General features: G+C 39.9%; 1 protein-coding gene across 2 annotated transcripts in view; it reads left to right on the forward strand.

Annotated features, from left to right (window-relative positions):
* Positions 1-18914, forward strand: part of TGFBR1 (transforming growth factor beta receptor 1) — a 75426-nt gene that overhangs the window by 31692 nt on the left and 24820 nt on the right. Inside the window, exons 2-4 of one of the 2 annotated variants that reach the window (XM_005210201.5) lie at positions 159-404; positions 3930-4172; positions 12612-12842. In XM_005210201.5, coding sequence (XP_005210258.1) covers positions 159-404; positions 3930-4172; positions 12612-12842 — 720 coding nt within the window. 2 annotated transcript variants of the gene reach the window in all.

An 18914-nucleotide genomic window follows, 5' to 3' on the forward strand; every position in this document is an offset into this window, starting at 1 on the left:
AACTTCTCAGAATAACAAGAGTTTTGTTTTTTGAACACTGTACAAAAAACTATAATACAATCAGGAATGTGTCAATATTAGCACAGAGACTATGGGATAATTTAAAATTGTTAACCTTGATAATTTTCTCTGATAGGATCTTTTCTTTTTTTTTCCAGCATTACAGTGTTTCTGCCACCTTTGTACAAAAGACAATTTTACTTGTGTCACAGATGGGCTTTGCTTTGTCTCTGTCACAGAGACCACAGACAAAGTTATACATAATAGCATGTGTATAGCTGAAATTGACCTAATTCCACGAGACAGGCCATTTGTATGTGCACCATCTTCAAAAACTGGGTCTATAACTACAACATATTGCTGCAACCAGGACCACTGCAATAAAATAGAACTTCCAACTGTTGGTAAGTTGTATGAGACTTTTTTCTTGATACTATAAGGAAAGCTCTTAGACTATCCCAGTTTATTCAGTTTAGAGGCAAAAAGTAACTAGTCCATGCTAGTAGAGTCATAAGAGTAGCCAAAATTCTTACTCCTGGGTGTATGTTGCTTGAGAAGGTGGTACCAAGACAGACTTTCTCTGAGGTCTGTTGTGCCTAAAAGGGTAGGCACATGTAGAGAATCCTGATACAGGCCACCATAGCAGTATATCCTGAGAGTGTCCCTGCTTGTATAATGCTCCAGCTTTGAAAGCAGTCAGTAATGGAGGGGGAATGGAGAGCAATACTCAACAATCCAGACGCCTTCACTTTGTAATTTCACCTTGCTTTATGATCTTTATGTATAAACTATTACATATGATTTCTAGGTTTTTGGTTCTTCACCATAGTTTACATTTTAAAATGTCCTAGGACCTGGAAAATCCCATGGACGGAGGAGCCTGGTAGGCTGCAGTCCATGAGGTCTCTAAGAGTCGGATACGACTGAGCGACTTCACTTTCACTTTTCACGTTCATGCATTGGAGAAGGAAATGGCAACCCACTCCAGTGTTCTTGCCTGGAGAATCCCAGGGACAGGGGAGCCTGGTGGGCTGCCGTCTATGGGGTCGCACAGAGTTGGACACGACTGAAGCCACTTGGCGGCAGCAGCAGGAGAGCCAGAAATTTGAAAACTTCATAAACAGGATTAGGTTAAAGATTCTGGTTAAAGATATTGGTCTGAGCTCATGTATTTAACTCTGCTGTCACTTTTCCCTGGTGGGCTCCCTGGTGGCTCAGATGGTAAAGAATCTGCCTGCAGTGTGGGATTCCCAGATTCGATCCCTGGGTTGAGATCTCCTGGAGAAGGAACTGGCAACCCACTCCAGTCTTCGGGCTTGGAGAATCCCATGGACAGAGGAGCCTGGCAGACCTTGAGGTCACAAGGAATCAGACCTGACTGAGTGACTACATGATGTGATGTGATGATCTGTCACTTTTCCCAAGTACCTACTATAATAAAGGAGTACAAAAATGAGGAAAAGCTATATTAATGCTAGGAGAATTAATGGAAGAAGTGCCACCTACATGCATTTAGAGTTGTCAAACTCTGCAGTTTATAATGCAGATGATAATCGTCTAGTGAAGAATTGACTAACTATAGGAAAAGAAGTAGGTGAAAGAACTTCTTGCAGAATCCCACCAATACTTTAAGCTGAGAGGCTGGGCGTGAGACTAGGCTACAGGGGCAGACTCTTTTCTCTCTTTTTTTAAAAAATATAAATTTATTTAATTGGAGGCTAGTTACTTTACAATATTGTATTGGTTTTGCCATACATTGACATCAATCTGCCACGGGTGTACATGTGTTCCCTATCCTGAAACCCCTTCCCACGTCCCTCCCCATCCCATCCTTCTGGGTCATCCCAGTGCACCAGCCCCGAGCACCCTGAATCACGCATCACACCTGGACTGGCGATTCGTTTCACATATGATAATATACGTTTCAATGCCATTCTCCCAGGGGCAGACTCTCAATTCTCCTTTAGGAAGCACGGCTTTCATTGCTCAGAGGTACAGACCCCAGTGCTCAGTTTCCACTCAGAGCTGGTCTAGGCATCATACTAGTTAAAGTAGAAAACACTGCTGGAGCTCAGAATAAAAGGGCCAGTCCTGCCAGTTACAGAAGGCAGGCAGTCTTCTACCTAGTTCACGTGATGACAGCAAAGTAAAACCAGATCTTCAACATAAAGAAGGTCCTTGTGGCAGAGCTCTGTCAGACTTTTCTATAGTTACTTGCAATTCTAATATGACGAAGAGAAGAATAATTTCGGAATTTCCCATTTTTGTTGTTTGAAATGGTTTGAAATATCAGAGTGGAGACTCACAAAACCTTATGAAGAACTTACTTTATTTCTAATGCTAAAATACACAGATCCCTCATTCCCAGGCCCCAGATAATCAGACAGCAAATAATTTTACCAAATGGAAAGATTCCGTGGTTCAAAAGAAGTGAACTGAACTGGATAAATGAGAGTAGACGTCATCCTATGAAACAGACTTAGCACATGATAGGGAAGAACTTCCAGAGTCCAAGGTCTGTTGTCAGCTGTTGACAGTGAAATGAGAACATTTCACAGTTGTTAAAGATCGCTTTCAGATGAAAAGCTCAATTGATAAATTATTTTAAAAAATGCAGTATTGAAAGTGAACAGCAGACTGGATACTATAATTTTATAATCAAGTGTGAGACAAGCTTAAGGCAAGACAAGCTTGAGAAACTGTTACAATTCAGAAAAAAGACAGTTGGTGAGCAAATTAAGAGATACAGAGGACAGATCTAGGTGATCCAATGTGCTTACTGTAAAACCAGAAAAAGGCAAAAGGATGGACAGAAGAGAGAAGAATACTATGTAAAATTAATGAAGAATTACTTAACCAAATATATATAATGAAAAACCCATCAGTTTTCAAGAATAAAAGAAAACTGTGTACACATGCAGCACAAGTGAACACTGGTTACGTATAAAAGGAAAAAGTTCAAATAATTTTGCTTTTTTAAAAAAATACCAGAAGGCAATGAAATATCATATATTGCTTGTTACCCAAAATTCTTTAGATGAGCCAAGATTTTTCATATGTAAAGGCAGCAGCTAACTTTAGATAATCAACTATTCAGTGTGTATGCACTCATGTACTCCTGAACGATAGGATTCGTTCTAAGAAATCAGTCCACTAAAGATCTCAATATGATAAAGATGTGATATGAAGGAAATGGTAGTGGGCCATGAACCAGCAAGTGTCAGAATGAATGCCTAAATAGTTATAATTAATGTGTTTCTGAAGCAATGCAAATTGTTTATTAAATTATAAAAAAAATGATCTTGAATTAAAAGGCTCAGTGATTAAAATAAACTGGAAAGTATACATGTGCAAACTCTATTAAAAAAAACAGGGTATATTTTTGCATGGACAAAAAATTGGTGGAGGTATACAGATACACAGAACATGCAGATGAATTTTAGGGGGATTGTGAGGCTATAGATAAATTTAACTTTTCCTCATCTGTATTTATACTTCTTAATTTTTTTTCTTGCTATGAGCATATACTGGCCTTGGAATAAGAAGATAAGCCAAACTGCTTTTTTAAGAAAAGAAAAGACCAGTGACTCAAGAAATATTTAATGAGAGTTGTTCCAGATTATTGGTTCTTTTATTAGTAATCTGAGAGTGATGGGAGGTGGAGAGTGGGTGTACAATGTTTGTAGTACCTGGCCTTGTTATTTAGGCTCAAGACTACAGGAAGACTAAGTGGATGTTGACAGAGCTAGTGACCATAAAAGGAGAGCCAGTGGGAGAAGATGAAGTGCTTCACTTGTTATGGGTTTGAGCTCCATGAACTGCTGTAATGAGGCTGTGACTAATGGTAGTGACCAACTGCAGGAAATGGGAGGATTAGGAAACTGTGGATGCCGCCTATAGTGTTATTGTTGTTGTTTATTTCATTTGAGGCCCTTTTACAGGAAAGCCATCATCTGGCCTTGGTCCTGTTGAACTGGCAGCTGTCATTGCTGGACCAGTCTGCTTTGTCTGTATCTCACTCATGTTGATGGTCTATATTTGCCATAACCGCACTGTCATTCACCATCGAGTGCCAAATGAAGAGGATCCCTCGTTAGATCGCCCTTTTATTTCAGAGGGTACAACGTTAAAAGATTTAATTTACGACATGACAACATCAGGTTCTGGATCAGGTAATGTATTTCTTTCTTTTTCCTAAAATGTCTTTTTAAAATTAACTGTATTTATTAGTTGGCTAAGCCAGCTGGAGAATTTTGAGCATTACTTTACTAGTGTGTGAGATGAGTGCAATTGTGCAGTAGTTTGAGCATTCTTTGGCATTGCCTTTCTTTGGGACTGGAATGAAAACTGACCTTTTCCAGTCCTGTGGCCACTGCTGAGTTTTCCAAATTTGCTGGCATATTGAGTGCAGCACTTTCACAGCATCATCTTTCAGGACTTGAAATAGCTCAACTGGAATTCCATCACCTCCACTAGCTTTGTTCATAGTGATGCTTTCTAAGGCCCACTTGACTTCACATTCCAGGATGTCTGGCTCTAGGTCAGTGATCACACCATCATAATTATCTTGGTCGTGAAGGTCTTTTTTGTACAGTTCTTCTGTGTATTCTTGCCACCTCTAATGCTTCTGTTAGGTCCATACCATTTCTGTCCTTTATCAAGCCCATCTTTGCATGAAATGTTCCCTTGGTATCTCTAATTTTCTTGAAGAGATCTCTAGTCTTTCCCATTCTGTTGTTTTCCTCTATTTCTTTGCACTGATCGCTGAGGAAGGCTTTCTTATCTCTTCTTGCTATTCTTTGGAACTCTGCATTCAGATGCTTATATCTTTCCTTTTCTCCCTTGCTTTTCACTTCTCTTCTTCTCATAGCTATTTGTAAGGCCTCCTCAGACAGCCATTTTTCTTTTTTGCATTTCTTTTCCATGGGGATGGTCTTGATCCCTGCCTCTTGTACATTGTCACAAACCTCAGTCCATAGTTCATCAGGCACTCTATCAGACCTAGATCCAACCAGTCCATTGTAAAGGAGATCAGCCCTGGGTGTTCTTCGGAAGGAATGATGCTAAAGCTGAAACTCCAGTACTTACTTTGGCCACCTCATGCGAAGAGTTGACTCATTGGAAAAGACTCTGATGCTGGGAGGGATTGGGGGCAGGAGGAGAAGGGGATGATAGAGGATGAGATGGCTGGATGGCATCATCAACTTGATGGACATGAGTCTGAGTGAACTCCGGGAGTTGGTTATGGACAGGGAGGCCTGGCGTGCTGCAATTCATGGGGTCACAACGAGTCGGACACAACTGAGCGACTGAACTGAACTGAAGCCAGTTGGCTAAGTTTGTAAAAATTTGGGCTGGTGTGAATACTACCCCAGGTTTGAACCTTAATATAGGTCTTTAAGCTAGGTTTATATCTGACTGTGGCTAGTTTAGGAAGGACAAATTAGAAGTGACTGACTTGTCAACATTTCATCAGTAAGTCACTTTCACATTTGTGTAAATTTCAAAGCATTCTCACCTTCTCATGACTGTGTAAGATAAAAAGGATAAGGACAGTTATTCTTCTATAGCTGAGGCTGAAGTTCAGAGATGTTCAAATAATCTGCAGTTACCCATTCTCTTCAGGACTGTTTAGCAGCTTTATTATTATATTTGAAAGCAGGTATGACAGTGTATTTGAAATCGTGAAGGCTATTTGCTTTTTTAACATGAAATTGCTGTCTTTGGCTCAGGCCAGTTCTTGTTGTTTTTATTAAACTAATGAATTTTTTTGTCATTTTCTCCCTTAAGAAAATGCCTGATCACCTTTTTATTTAATACAGCTTTACGGATCCATGGCCCTTCTGATATTTGCTTTTCTCAGTTTGTTGATTTATGTGGGATCAGAAATAGATTACCCAATTGCCTGAAGCAAATTAACTTCAAATAAGGGCTAGATTAATGGATACAAAGATTTAAATATATATATGTAAAGAAAATTTCACAAATTATATATCAAGTGATTAAAGGAACTTTAAAGCAGAAATTATGACTAGGGTAAGCATATGGCTCTGAAGCATAAAATCACAGATACACAAAAAGTTCACATGATGAAAGATGCTTTATTTCAAGGGAATGAAGGTATATTTTAAGGGATGTATATGTATATATGTTCATTCATTTAAGTGTGAAGAAACTGATTTCATGACCTAAAGTTTTCTTCTATAGAATTTGACCGTAAATATTCCATGAGTTCTGTCCATGATTGCTAGGATGCATACAGGCTTACGAAGGAGCCCACATCTCTTAAGGCAGCCTTGTAGGGATTCCTGAGACTCCTATGAGGAGGGAGGCAATTAGAAGTTGGATTAGAAGGAGCAGCCTTAGTTCTGAAGATGTGACACTCTGGGCAGAAATGGTGGAGGAGTGGCGAGAGATTATTTTACAGCTTCCCTGGGGTTCCCCTTTGATTCTGAGTTAAAGGGTTCTCAAAGAATATCTGGCTCATTCCAGGAGGTATCCTGGAACAAAATAATATCTTAAGCAAGGACCAAAGTCACGGAAAATTAGGGTGGCTTTAAATCATTTGGAATTAATCCCTCGGACCTGCTCTCTTGTGGCCAAACTTAAACCCAAGGAAATCAAAGCAGCTCATGCCACCTGGCACAGTGTTATGTATCTTGGCTTCCTAAAGGATTAAAAGAAATCGCTGTCTGGATGGCAGTTGATTTCTAAATAAGAATATATTTACCTTTTAAGATACAGATATGAAGTAAAGAATTCTATATTTCTAGATCTGTCAGGGACCCAGCTCCACTGTCTGAAAGCTCTCTTTTTTTATGCCTCCTTTCACCATGTAAAAACTTGTCTGCATTGTTTGCCAGCTCTGTGGCTTTGGGCAGTGAGCTGATGTCTCATGCTGGAGTTATTTCATCTTTAAAATGAAAATAATGAACCCTGCCTGGTGTATGTCATTGAATTTGTTGTGAGATTCAAATGAAACGATACGTTTGCGTGAAAGCACTTAGGCACTTGGTAGATTGTAAAGTTATATCCAAATGACAAGTGTTATTACTCTTATTGAAAAGGTATTTGGGGAAAAAATCTGACGTACAATATGAATTTGCTGCATTTTACAAAAAAGCTTAGTTTAAGGCCTCTTTCCCTGTCATCGTTTATTCTGTGCTGAATGGCTTCCCGATTTATCCAGACAGAAGCTATCTTCTGTTGAATGATAGCAGAAAGTGCTTTTCCTCCTATTTATTACAAAGCCTGAATGCCACTTCATGAATGGAACTCATGCCTCTGAGTAAGTCAAATGTCTGTGAGTAATACCCTTTTTAGTTCTTTCAGTCATTGAAGAAGAGGTAAAACAACATTTTATGTTATGAATTCAAACGTTTATTACTCAGTACCATATTTGAGGAAGGGGCCTATCTCTCTCTTTCAAAGACTGTACTTTTTAACTTAGGAATTGTGGGAGCCAATAGAGAGCTGGGTTCTGGTACCCACCTCTAAACTTAAAGTTAACCTTACGCCTGTCGCAGGAATCTGCACCGCAGGTTGTGCATGTGCCTGTCTTTAAGCATATGCCTCTAAGCAGTCATTAGACTCAAAACTGTGTGTGGACATGCACATGGGTGTGTCCGTTTTTGAGAATGTAGATCTCTTAGCCCAGTGTTCATCATGTCTTGTTCATGCTTATGATCTCTTTAATGTATGCATATTGTTCTACTCTTATTCCCATTGTTCACTGCTTGTGAAGGTGCTTGGACCATGCATTTTTCCCTATTGTAGCTTCCTCTCAAGCAGTTCTAAAAGGTACAGAAGCAGAGAACATTGAGATCTATCTTAGGCCTGTTTATTTTTGTCTTTACAAGAAAACTATTACTTTTTTTTTTTTTTAATGCTCAGATACTTTGCCTGATAGCTCAGTTGGTAAAGAATCCGCCTGCAATGCAGGAGACCCCGGTTCAATCCATGGGTTGGAAAGATCCCCTGGAGAAGGAAAAAGGCTACCCACTCCAGTATTCTGGCCTAGAGAATTCCATGGACTGTATAGTCCATGGGGTCGCAAAGAGTCGGACACAACCCAGGGACTTTCACATTTGACTTTGAATTCTAGTTCTGCATCTGTCAATGGTGAAGGGGAAGACAGACTTTTCCTTGTCCTCTTAGCCTTTCTTGACAGTACCCTTTACACAGTCTTGAACGTGTCAGGCGTTTCCAGACTTCCCATTTGCTATTCCCCTTTTTTATTTCTTGCCGTTCTAACTTCAAGATCAGCCTGCTGAAAGGAACCTTTTTTCCCGTGTGTTTTTAATATTTATTTATTAGTACATAAATAAATATAACCCTGGTGGCTCAGACAGTAAAGAGTCTGCCTGTAATGTGGGAAACCTGGGTTTGATCCCTAGGTCGGGAAGATTGCCTGAAGGAGGGCATGGCAACCCACTCCAGTATTCTTGCCTGGACAACCTCCATGGACAGGAGCTACATTCCATACGGGCTACAGTCCACGCAGTCACAAAGAGTCAGATACGACTGAGCGACTAAGCACAGCGCATTTAATTACGGCTGCACTGGGTCTTCACTGCTGCAAGCTGGTTTTCTCTAGTTGCAGCTAGTGGGGCTACTCTTCATTGCAGTGGCATCTCTTACTGCAAGCACAGGCTCTAGGTGCATGGGCTTCAGTCGTTGTGGTGCATGGGCCTAGCCGCCCAGCATGTGGAATCTTTCTGGACCAGGGGATCAAACTTGTGTCTCCTGCATTGGCAGGGGGATTTTTAACTGCTGGACCACCAGTAAAGTCCTTGAAATGAACTCTTATGTATGCTTTACATCTTTTTAAGTACGTGGTGTGGCCCTGCTCAAAGGCTTTAGTGTCTACTGTATGTACTTTCAGTACGTTAGTGTCTACTGTAAACATAATTAGGAATTGGTTATTCATAATACAAATGAGCTCCTTCATTTAATTTCTACAGGTTTATTTTTAACCAGCAGTCTCCTTGTAAAAACAACTGTTTACAATTAGACTGCTAACTACTTTGCAGGAAGTTGGGGGGTGGATGGATAGAGCAAGGGAAAGGAAAGACCTATTTGAGAAGCTTAAAGATGAAAAGAGACAAAGATTTAATGTTTGTATTTATACGCATTTCACACTAGAAACCAAAGAGAGCAGATAATTTCATTTACCCCTGTTGGGTTAATTTGATCTGTAGTAGGCAACTCAATATAGATTACTTGTGACACAGATTTATGCATATTAGACTACATAAACAGTGTAGAACATGATGTACACTGATATTTTAATTGTCAGTGCCAGTATAATTTAAGGTGACAGTTCTTAGTCCATGAACTATTAAGTGAATTAGAATAGTCAAAAATACAGTTACTTAAATTTTATAGGTAAATACTTTTATATAAATGAAGTGTGATAAAATATTGAAAACTCTGTATGTTATAATCAAGCAAATTCATTTGGTGAGAAAACTGCCAACATCTCATCACCAAGGTAAGTTACTTGGCATCATTCTTTAAGATATTAGTGTTGTGTGGGGAGCCAGTTCCTAGCACATCAGATCAGATCAGATCAGATCAGTCGCTCAGTCGTGTCTGACTCTTTGCGACCCCATGAATCGCAGCACGCCAGGCCTCCCTGTCCATCACCAACTCCTGGAGTTCACTCAGACTCACATCCATCGAGTCAGTGATGCCATCCAGCCATCTCATCCTCTGTCGTCCCCTTCTCCTCTTGCCCCCAATCCCTCCCAGCATCAGAGTCTTTTCCAATGAGTCAACTCTTCACATGAGGTGGCCAAAGTACTGGAGTTTCAGCTTTAGCATCATTCCTTCCAAAGAAATCCCAGAGCTGATCTCCTTCAGAATGGACTGGTTGGATCTCCTTGCAGTCCAAGGGACTCTCAAGAGTCTTCTCCAACACCACAGTTCAAAAGCATCAATTCTTCGGCCCTCAGCCTTCTTCACAGTCCAACTCTCACATCCATACATGACCACAGGAAAAACCGTAGCCTTAACTAGATGAACCTTTGTTGGCAAAGTAATGTCTCTGCTTTTGAATATGCTATCTAGGTTGGTCATAACTTTCCTTCCAAGGAGTAAGCGTATTTTAATTTCATGGCTGCAGTCACCATCTGTAGTGATTCTGGAGCCCAGAAAAATAAAGTCTGACACTGTTTCCACTGTTTCCCCATCTATTTCCCATGAAGTTATGGGACTGGATGCCATGATCTTCGTTTTCTGAATGTTGAGCTTTAAGCCAACTTTTTCACTCTCCACTTTCACCTTCATCAAGAGGCTTTTGAGTTCCTCTTCACTTTCTTCCATAAGGGTGGTGTCATCTGCATATCTGAGGTTATTGATATTTCTCCTGGCAATCTTGATTCCAGTTTATGTTTCTTCCAGTCCAGCGTTTCTCATGATGTACTCTGCATATAAGTTAAATAAGCAGGGTGACAATATACAGCCTTGATGTACTCCTTTTCCTATTTGGAACCAGTCTGTTGTTCCCTGTCCAGTTCTAACTGTTGCTTCCTGACCTGCATATAGGTTTCTCAAGAGGCAGGTCAGGTGGTCTGGTATTCCCATCTCTTTCAGAATTTTCCACAGTTTATTGTGATCCACAGAGTCAAAGGCTTTGGCATAGTCAATAAAGCAGAAATAGATGTTTTTCTGGAACTCTCTTGCTTTTTCCATGATCCAGCAGATGTTGGCAATTTGATCTTTGGTTCCTCTGCCTTTTCTAAAACCAGCTTGAACATCAGGAAGTTCATGGTTCACATATTGCTGAAGCCTGGCTTGGAGAATTTTGAGCATTACGTTACTAGCGTGTGAGATGAGTGCAATTGTGCGGTAGTTTGAGCATTCTTTTGCATTGCCTTTCTTTGGGACTGGAATGAAAACTGACCTTTTCCAGCCCTTGGCCACTGCTGAGTTTTCCAGATTTGCTGGCATATTGAGTGCAGCACTTTCACAGCATCATCTTTCAGGATTTGGAATAGCTCAACTGGAATTCCATCACCTCCACTAGCTTTGTTCGTAGTCATGCTTTCTAAGGCCCACTTGACTTCACATTCCAGGATGTCTGGCTCTAGGTCAGTGATCACACCATTGTGATTATCTGGGTCGTGAAGATCTTTTTTGTACAGTTCTTCTGTGTATGCTTGCCATCTCTTCTTAATATCTTCTGCTTCTGTCAGGCCATACCATTTCTGTCCTTTATCAAGCCCATCTTTGCATGAAACGTTCCCTTGGTATCTCTGATTTTCTTGAAGAGATCTCTAGTCGTTCCCATTCTGTTATTTTCTTCTGTTTCTTTGCATTGATCGCTGAAGAAGGCTTTCTTATCTCTTCTTGCTATTCTTTGGAACTCTGCATTCAGTTGTTTATATCTTTCCTTTTCTCCTTTGCTTTTCGCTTCGTTTCTTTTCACAGCTATTTGTAAGGCCTCCCCAGACAGCCATTTTGCTTTTTTGCATTTCTTTTCCATGGGGATGGTCTTGATCACTGTCTCCTGTACAATGTCACGAACCTCAGTCCATAGTTCATCAGGCAGTCTTATCAGATCTAGGCCCTTAAATCTATTTCTCACTTCCACTGTATAATCATAAGGGATTTGATTTAGGTCATACCTGAATGGTCTAGTGGTTTTCCCTACTGAACGGCCGAGAGGAGCTACCCCGCGTCCGAGGTCAGGGGTAGTGGCCGAGAGGAGATAACCGGCGTTTGAGGTCAGGGGTGGCAGCCGGGAGGAGATACCCCATGCCCCAAGCCTGAGGCCAGGCGCCACGGGCGGGAGGAGCTACCCCACGCCCCTAAGCCCGAGGCCAAGGGCGGCGGGCTGGAGGACCTACCCCAGGCCCGAGGCCAGGGGCGGTGGCCAGGAGGACCAACCCCACGTCCAAGGAGCCGTGGCTGCACGGGCGCAGGAGGGCCTAGAGGAGCTGTCCTAGCACATAAATTAGTAAATTTCTTGTCCTGAGATGGTTTTTGTGATCATTTTTAAAGTTAGACCAGAATTCACTTCTCTTGTTTCTGGTGTTTACATACTTTTTCCCTCCCATTCTTAAAACTTACCAGACTCATCTTTCTGAACTAAGATTTGTAAATCATTTCTTCCCATTCATGGCCCCCTTTCAGAAATGTTTACCAGTTCCTCTTTCTCCTACAGCTCTTCACTGGTCATCTGGAGCTTGGCATTCAGTACTCCTCACATTCCGACGCAGCTTCCCTCCTGTTCTACTGTTTTACTACACACGTCCCCATTCTGCTTATCTAAGCTGGTTCCCTAAACATGTATCATCGATCTCCTTCCTTCTACTTTTGCTTGTATATTCCTCCTATCTAAACACCTTACCTTCTCTTCTTCTTTAGTCCTGTCCCTTCTGTAAACCCAGTATAAATTCAGCTTATCTTTTAAAGCCTACCTTGACTGTTAGGAGTTTCTGGATCCTTTTATTAGTTTCCTTTTTATTATGAATTACTGATTTCACAAATTTACTCTGTATTTCCTCAGTGAGATTTTAAGTTTTTGGGTCATTCTTTAACACCTATCCTGGGTTAGAAACACATACTAATATTTTGTATTGAATACTGTTTATTTTTATCCTTAGGTTTACCATTGCTTGTTCAGAGAACAATTGCGAGAACTATTGTGTTACAAGAAAGTATTGGCAAAGGTCGTTTTGGAGAAGTTTGGCGAGGAAAATGGAGAGGAGAAGAAGTTGCTGTTAAAATATTCTCCTCTAGAGAAGAACGTTCATGGTTCCGTGAAGCAGAGATTTATCAGACTGTCATGTTACGTCACGAAAACATCTTGGGATTTATAGCAGCAGACAATAAAGGTCAGTGACATTTGCTTCTCCTCTGAGTGTAACAAAATATATTTTAATTCATTCTACAAATAAGACTACTAAACACTGTCATATTTGATGAGAAATGGATGTTTGTCATATTGATTAGACCTATTAAGTAAAACAGAATACATTAGAAGCCTTTAGAAACAGGAACTTCTAAAAGATTTTCTTGATTCTTGACATGTTCCTAAACCTCTAATTACTTCATAAAGTATAAAGAGCTATTTAAAAAAACAAAAAATGAAACTATATGCTTTTGTTAATTTGGTTCTGGGAAGTTAGATATTGAATATAGTCATAACAGAGAAAAAAAATTCATAAGCTCTTGTTGCCCAGAGTTCTGAGATAGACTAGAGCTCAGATACGTTTCAGACTAGAGCTCAGATACGTTTCCTTTTATTCTCCTCCTGACCATTAGGGCATTCTAGTATTTCCTAATGAGCTTATTTATAGGGAGAATAAAAATAACTTCTCAAGTGTATTCTGTGTTTAAATTTCTAGGGCTAAATAGATTAGTCTTTTAAGTAAACTCACTTAGAGAAATGGTTTCTCTAAAACCACCTAGATCTTGGTAACCATGTGGATGAACCCTTTCTTGCCTGTGGTACACAGGTGATTGAGGCCAGGGGTCAGATCAGATGCTGAAGCAAGTGAGGAAGCCATGTGTGTAGACAGTCAGGATGAGCAGTGACTGAAAAGTCACTTCAGACTGTACTTACTTTTCTGGCTTCAGTTTTTATAGCAGTGCCCACAATCCCTACCTTTTAGCTTTTGTCAGAGACTTGTATTAAACTCAACTCTCATTGTACTTGCTTTGAATCAAATGTATTTCCCAGCATTGCTATTTGTTTTTTTAGAAAAATGCTTTCATTCTTTTTTAAAGGCCATAACCATAGTCATCTTTTTACTCTTCTCCCTTCCCATTTTCTTCAATAATATTTATTTCTTCAAAATGTTAATAGTGTTTAATCTTGGTGTTCATGGGTGATTTTGATTTTTCTTGTTGTTTCTCTGTATTTTCAAATTTATTTACAACGAACATTACTTGTTTTTTTTAAACTTTTATTTGTAGAAAATATCCAGTATACAGAAAAGTAGAGAATAGGATAGTGGATTCCCATTCATTTCAGTTTAGTCACTCAGTCGTGTCCGACTCTTTGCGACCCCATGAATTGGAGCACTCCAGGCCTCCCTGTTCATCACCAACTCCTAGAGTTCACTCAAACTCACATCCATCGAGTCAGTGATGCCATCCAGCCATCTCATCCTCTGTTGTCCCCTTCTCCTCCTGCCCCCAACCCCTCCCAGCATCAGAGTCTTTTCCAATGAGTCAACTCTTTGCATGGGGTGGCCAAAGTAGTGGAGTTTCAGCTTTAGCATCATTCCTTCCAAAGAACACCCAGGGCTGATCTCCTTCAGAATGGACTGGTTGGATCTCCTTGCAGTCCAAGGGACTCTCATTTCTGCTTTATTGACTATGCCAAAGCCTTTAACTGTGTGGATCACAATAAACTGTGGAAAATTCTGAAAGAGATGGGAATACCAGACCACCTGACCTGCCTCTTGAGAAACCTATATGCAGGTCAGGAAGCAACAGTTAGAACTGGACATGGAACAACAGACTGGTTCCAAATAGGAAAAGGAGTATGTCAAGGCTGTATATTGTCACCCTGCTTATTTAACTTACATGCAGAGTACATCATGAGAAACGCTGGGCTGGAAGAAGCACAAGCTGGAATCAAGATTGCCGGGAGAAATATCAATAACATCAGATATGCAGATGATACCACCCTTATGGCAAAAAGTTGAAGAGGAACTTAAAAAACCTCTTGATGAAAGTGAAAGAGGAGAGTGAAAAAGTTGGCTTAAAGCTTAACATTCAGAAAACGAAGATCATGGCATCCAGTCTCATTACTTCATGGCAAATAGATGGGGATTCCCATTACCCAGCTTCAAAAATTATCAGCTCATTGCAAATCATATTTGAGTTCTGATTCCATCTACTCTGCCCCCTTTGAATTATTTGAAGCTAATCCCAGCAATACATCTTTTCCCTATGAATATTTCAGTTTGCATCTTTAGATTATAGGGAATCATTTTTTTATGAAACATAACCATACTACCATTGTCAATTTAAAAGATGCCATCAAATACCTAGTCAGTTTCATATTTCTGCAATTGTTTACTTATTGGTTATTCATTTTTAGGATCCATTGCATTTGGTTGATATTTATCTTAAATCCTTTAAAAACACTGGGGATCCCCCCCCTTTTTTCCCTTGCAGTTTATTTGTTAAAGAAACTGGATTATTTGTCCTATAGAGCTTATCATATTCTAGATTTGCTAATTGAATTCGTACAGTATCTCTGAACTTGCTCCTGTATAATTTGAAAACTGGTAGTTAAAATTAGAAACTGAATTTGATTATCGGTTTTCTGACTGAAAATATTATATACTTTCTACATATTGTATTCTTTCTATTGCACCTCATCAGGAGGCATATATATGTGATTATCTACTTTTTGTGACCTGGGGTGATGATGGATGTAAGCAGCTGTTATCAATAGATACTACCAATTTGGTATTGTTTAAAAACAAACAAAACTAGTACTTATAGTCTGACCAAGTCCTTAGTTTTCATTTTCTTCTCTCAGACACCATTTTTCTTCTTCCCCAATGCTTTAAAACAGTCAATATATTCTGTGAGTATGGAGTTTTTACTTTGCCAATAAAGGTCCGTCTAGTCAAGGCTATGGTTTTTCCAGTGGTCAGGTATGGATGTGAGAGTTGGACTGTGAAGAAGGCTGAGCGCCGAAGAATTGATGCTTTTGAACTGTGGTGTTGGAGGTGACTCTTGAGTCTTATGGACCGCAGGAAATCCAACCAGTCCATTCTAAAGGAGATCAGTCCTGGGTGTTCTTTGGAAGGAATGATGCTAAAGCTGAAACTCAGTACTTTGGCCACCTCGTGCGAAGAGTTGACTCATTGGAAAAGACTCTGATGCTGGGAGGGATTGGGGGCAAGAGGAAAAGGGGATGACAGAGGATGAGATGGCTGGATGGCATCACCGACTCGATGGACGTGGGTTTAGGTGAACTCCAGGAATTGGTGATGGACAGGGAGTGCTGCGATTCATGGGGTCGTAGAGTCGGACACGACTGAGCAACTGAACTGAACTGATGGGAGTTTTTTTAATTTTTTTATTGAAGGATAATTGCTTTACGGAATTTTGTTTTCTGTCAAACCTCGACATGAATCAGTCACAGGTATACGTATATCCCCTCCCTTTTGAACCTCCCTCCTCATCCCACCCCTGTAGATTGATACAGAGCCGTTTGCATTTCCTTAGCCATACAGCAAATTCCCATTGGCTATCTATTTTACATATGGTAATGTAAGTTTCCATGTTACTCTTTCCATACATCTCACCCTCTCCTTCCCTCTCCCCACATCCATAAGTCTATTCTGTTTCTCAACTGTTGCCCTGTAAATAAATTCTTCAGTACCATTTTCTAGATTCTGTATATATGCATTAGAATATGATATTTATCTTTTCTCTGACTCACTTCACTCTGTATAATAGGTTCTAGGTTTATCCACCTCATCAGAACTGACTCAAATGCATTCCTTTTTATGGCTGTCGATGGACATCTAGGTTGCTTCCATGTTCTAGCTATTGTAAATATTGCTGCAGTGAACAATGGGATAGATGTATCTTTTTCAATTTTGGTTTCCTCAGGGTATATGCCTAGGAGTGGGATTGCTGAGTCATATAGTGGTTTTATTCCTAGTTTTTTAAGGAATCCCCAAACCATCTTCCATAGTGGCTGTATCAATTTACATTCCCACCAACAGTGCAAGAGTGTTCCCTTTTCTCCACACCCTCTCCAGCATTTATTGTTTGTAGACTTTTTGATGATGGCCATTCTGAATGGTGTTAGGTGATAATACCTCATTGTAGTTTTCATTTGCATTTCTCTAATAATGAGAGATGTTGAGCATCTTTTCACGTTTGTTAGCCATCTGTATGTCTTCTTTGGAGAAATGTCTGTTTAGGTCTTTTCTCCACTTTCTGATTGATTGGGTGAGTTTATTTCTTAATAGGTGCTTTTGTTTTCTGAAACCCTTGTTAACTCATATGAAGGCTCTAATTTTACAAATAGTAATTTCTCCGTCAAAGAACTCACCCACATTTTTGGTTTCAAATTCAGTGGTGGCAGTGACTTTAAAAACTGCAGTTTGAGGCTCTTACCAGGCCCAGCATGTTTTAGGCTTGTTCTAAGTTGTTAACATGCTGACTGGCAAAAAGCGCTCCCGCTACTGTGCCCTGAACTCTACTCTGTGCTCAAGCAGCAACCAAGCTAGTGCTGTCACCTAGTGGTCACCGTGGGAATTGGTGACCCTGCTGGCTCTTCCCTACTCTCCTTTCTTCTGTGTTAGGGGGCAATGGACTCTGCTTAGAACCTAGGGCTGCTGCTCCCCCACCACCTTCACCTCCAGCCCCCTATTCCCTTTTCTTTATTTTCCTCCTAATTTAGTTAATTCCAACTCAGACAACCCTTTATGTGGGCATAGCCTCTAGTATATCCTTCCACCTCTCTTGTCAATTACCTCAGAAACTCTCCCAGTCTTCCATCTTACTGTGTTCCGAATTTATTTCTTGTTATTTGTGAACCTTCCAGAATTCAGCTGTGGTTAATCATGCAGATGTACTTAGTGATATACCTGTATCGAGGAAAAGGAAAGGTACAAGTTTGAACAGAATCAGTTGATTAAAGTTTATGAACAAATTTATAACGAATTAGTATCATGAATATCTAAATCCTTTCAAAAATACTCAGCAACCTCCTCCAGAATCTTCTGAAAACATTTCATTCCTTAATTTCTTCTAATCAGAGTTGCTTTCTTTCAAGTAACAACCTTCAAAATAAAGTGTTTTATGTCACTTTGAGTTTCTTTCGTTTTACAACTAACAGGGAAGGAAATAGCACATTTTAGTTCTTGTGTGCCATGCTAAATGCTTTTTAAAAACCTATTATCTTATTTTTAAAATCTTCTTAGTGGTCTTGAAAAGTTAAGGTATTCTTGTAGTGTAAAAGAGGAAACAAAGGCTCACTGGTTAAGAAGTTTCTTAACCAGTCTAAGGTCACGTAGTCATCAGTAACAGCCAGGCCCTGGATTCCAACCCAGGTCAGAATGACTCCAAGTAAAGCATCTTTTACTGAAATGCCCTGCCTCCTAGTATTGTTGTAATACTGTTTTGCTATCACGATTTTGTGAAATATATGGTTCTCCAGCTACTTCTAGGCTAAATGGACTTTTGTGGACCAGCCTAGCCTAGAAGCCCAGCCAGAACCTTTACCATGGTTCCTAAGGGAAAATACATTTTCATTTCACATACTGGTTTACAGTTAATTGAACTTTTGGAAAAAGGCACATTCTTAGCTGGTGAGGTTTAAAACTACCTTGTGTAAAATTAAATTCAGTCCCAGCCTTTTCCCCTCCTGACATTTTTAGTTCCTATCTCAGCTACCCCATGTGTCAGTGATACTACTGTTTTTATAGTTTTCTAAGCTGGATACCTTGGAATTGTAATAATCTTACTTGGCTTCTTGTTGAACTGTATACACAGTTTGTCATTAAAGCTTGCATTTCTCATTTAAGGTCACATATGGTTTGTCCCCTAATATTCTATTCCCACTATGGCTGTGCTAGGTTCCAGGTATTTCTCTTTTTCCTCCTTGTTTCCCTCCCAGCTTCCAGGAACAATCACTGAGCACCTCACCTGGACCAGGCATTCTTCTATGTATTAAACAGTCCCATCCCTGCTACTGTTTGTGTGGACTCGAGATCAGTGTCTTTACACTGTGATTCTTTGTCTCTTGAATGGACTAGTTGTCTTTGCCTCAGTCTCAAGAATAGGTGACTTAATTTAAGGACCTAAAGGATATAAACATAAATGTATAAGAAAACTGAAAATAAATGAAAATATATGAACAAGAAAAACAAAATATGAAAGAAATCTATACAAATGTAAGGTACCAATGTGTTGCCATTGTG

The sequence above is a fragment of the Bos taurus genome, chromosome 8 (genome assembly GCF_002263795.3).
Source record: "Bos taurus isolate L1 Dominette 01449 registration number 42190680 breed Hereford chromosome 8, ARS-UCD2.0, whole genome shotgun sequence".
Taxonomy (NCBI): Eukaryota; Metazoa; Chordata; class Mammalia; order Artiodactyla; family Bovidae; genus Bos; species Bos taurus.